Raw genomic sequence first — 2643 nt, forward strand, 5'->3', positions numbered from 1 at the left:
TTGCGGATGTGCTGCGCATTCTCATATTTTTCCGCGCTGTGGCGCCGAATCTGCCCACTGCGGTCTGACAGGACGCGTACGTGCAATACACTTAGCTCTCAATTGTATGCTTCTTCTACTCATGTGTGTGGGAGCTCTGGGCCATCCCCTAGAGCCCTGTGTCTATCTGCTTGACTCTCCGCGGCTCAGGTGCGGGACCTGTGCTCGCCTATTCTGCTCAGTGTGCGCGATGCAGTGGACGAAGACCTCCGCGCGTGTCGGTCGGGCCGCGTGCGTCGTGCATGCATTTTTGGGTAGGTCACAGCGCGGAATTCTACTACATTGTACACGCTCCGCCGTGTACACGCAAGTTGCCCAAGTCACAGCATCTTGGACATAGCTTTGCTATATGCTGTATTGCTCGTACTCGCTATTGCGTCTTACAATGGCGGCCTTGCTTGAACCGGCCAGTAGGCACGACCAGGAGCTGCGCATGAAGGCACGGCAATGCTCGCGATAATTTACTGTCCATGTCTTTAGATTGTTGAGTGCGTGGGAGCACGCATATTTTGACCTGCAGACGAATCATGCCACACTTTTTTGTATGACTTATGGGGCACCATTATCTAACGACGTAACCGTCTGAGAGTGGGCGCTGCGAAGGTGTCCATGAGCCTCACAGATCATGAAATGTGTACCGAGGAAGACGTACTACTTTCAAATGAAGAGGTGATCGGCGGGGGGGTTCACAATTGACACAGCCCGCTCCCACTGTGACCTGTAAGGTTTAGACCAATGGGTTACGCAGCCGCCTCCAGCAGGTCCGCCATACCAGATACCGATGTGGTATAGCTTTGGGTGAGGCCTAACATGTGCACGGGAGCGCGGGCGGCGAGCGCCGTTGACCCATGACATGACAAGCTTAAATTCTTCATTCCAGTCGCCCGCCCTTCGCACCAACAAAGCTGAAGTACGGAATAAAAGCTCCTCCAGCACCTCGAGCCGCTTGAGAGCCTCAGACCATATACAGGGGTCTTCGCATGGACAACGGGGGAGAGTGTCACCATTCTACAAATGTGTTAGCGAACGAAAAGGGAGGGGGTTTAGTATAGGAAATACCTTCGTCAACGGCTTTTCGATAAGCTTCAACTTTCGCACGGAAGGGCACGCGCGCGCAATTTCGTCCAGAATATTATAGTCGTCGTCGCGGATGTCAACAATAAGCGCATAGAGTCCGGGAAGGGGAGGGTCTAACATGCGCAGGGGGTGGGTAGGACCGGTGGAAGACCCTTCGAGATCCATGGTGAGGCGTGTGAGCCCGGAAGGTGCAATCTGGACGGCACAGCATGCAGGACCGCTGAGGGATTTTGTGGCGCGGAAATCCACCTCCTGTAAGGGACATGGCACATCGCAATGACGTGAGTTGCCAACGAGATCAAGATTCATGATGTGTGGGTGTGCGGCAAGGAAGTTGGTGAGAATAACATGGGAGAGATCGGTACGGAAGTACTGCAATTGAGGGAGATGAATGCCGCGCAGAGCGACAGGGTTTCGAAGGCGAGGAGCAATCAAGATGAGGTCGGTGAGGTTTGGTAATGAAGCCAACGTCGCGCGCAGAGCGGATGGGAGGAAGGCTGACAGTAGGATGATATCCAGACTATCAATGAAGGCGGCATGGTTGGGACTGAATGTGGCAAGCGAGAGAAGATTGTGCAGATCGTTCAGTGTCCTGATGCGTTTCCCAGCCTGTTGACATTCAATGGTTGTAAGAGACAAAACGCGTGCGTGACTGAATATTGAAGAGCGTCACCTGCAGCGGTACGGCTTGAGCGGCCTGTGACATTTGATGAGCCACTCAATAGAGCTGCCAGAAGCAAAAGTATACTCACCTCGAAGGCGATATGTTGCTTACGGGTGACAATGCGCATGGCCTCAGAAAAGATCCGCCTAGTACTGAGCGTTGAACGTTGAGCTGCGACCGGATGCAGACGGAAAGCGAAGGGGCTCACCGGAGAAAAGTCGCGAGACATTTATAGGTCTCCGTCGCCTCGAAGGCGTACAAAGGTCAAATACCAAGGGTGAAGAACACCCCTCAGTAACACTTCAGCACGCTGCCGAAGCAATACTGACCCGTCACATTGGTCTTGATGATACAAAGTTCTTTGACTCACCGGGAATCTGGATGGGTAACTTGAAGATCCGCCATGGCCATGCATGTACACGCAGTTAGAGGTGGAATTCAACTGGCCAATCAGCTAGGTGTTGGAGGTAAATTTGCGCCCAGAGTGAGTTTACGACCTGAAGCTTGAAGTTTTGGCTTGAGTGAGCCAGCCTACCGGTTACCGCGGACCGGACCACAATCGTCAAAGTCGGGCGCGTAATGTCGGTTCCGGATCCGAGTCCGCTGGTAAGTAGTAAGCGCTCTGAATGCACTGAGCGCCGGTTGGCAAGCGTCAAGCTTTCAAGCTTCAAGCTTCAGCTTCCTTAAGGCCCGCGCCATTTTACACTCCTACAGCATATTGTACGTGCTCGATACAGAGCACCGTCCTGGAAGCGCGTCTACAAAATTACCGACCGCACATGCAAGCACTGAGGGTGACGCACCTACTGCTGCAATGCCACGTACTCGTTGCGGTGAGCGTGCCGGCTGAAGTCCTGTGTTGG

At 53.5% G+C, this 2643-nt stretch overlaps 1 protein-coding gene across 1 annotated transcript; it reads right to left on the reverse strand.

Moving 5' to 3' along the window:
• Nucleotides 1-696: 696 nt before the first annotated feature.
• On the reverse strand, nt 697-1907 carry TRAVEDRAFT_54677 (uncharacterized protein; the record flags this gene model as incomplete). Its single annotated transcript, XM_008047621.1, has 4 exons — nt 697-1047; nt 1099-1725; nt 1790-1813; nt 1869-1907. The coding sequence occupies 4 exons, from the start codon at nt 1905-1907 to the stop codon at nt 697-699; spliced, it is 1041 nt and encodes a 346-aa protein (XP_008045812.1).
• Nucleotides 1908-2643: the final 736 nt, after the last annotated feature.

The sequence above is a fragment of the Trametes versicolor genome (genome assembly GCF_000271585.1).
Source record: "Trametes versicolor FP-101664 SS1 unplaced genomic scaffold TRAVEscaffold_82, whole genome shotgun sequence".
NCBI lineage: Eukaryota > Fungi > Basidiomycota > Agaricomycetes > Polyporales > Polyporaceae > Trametes > Trametes versicolor.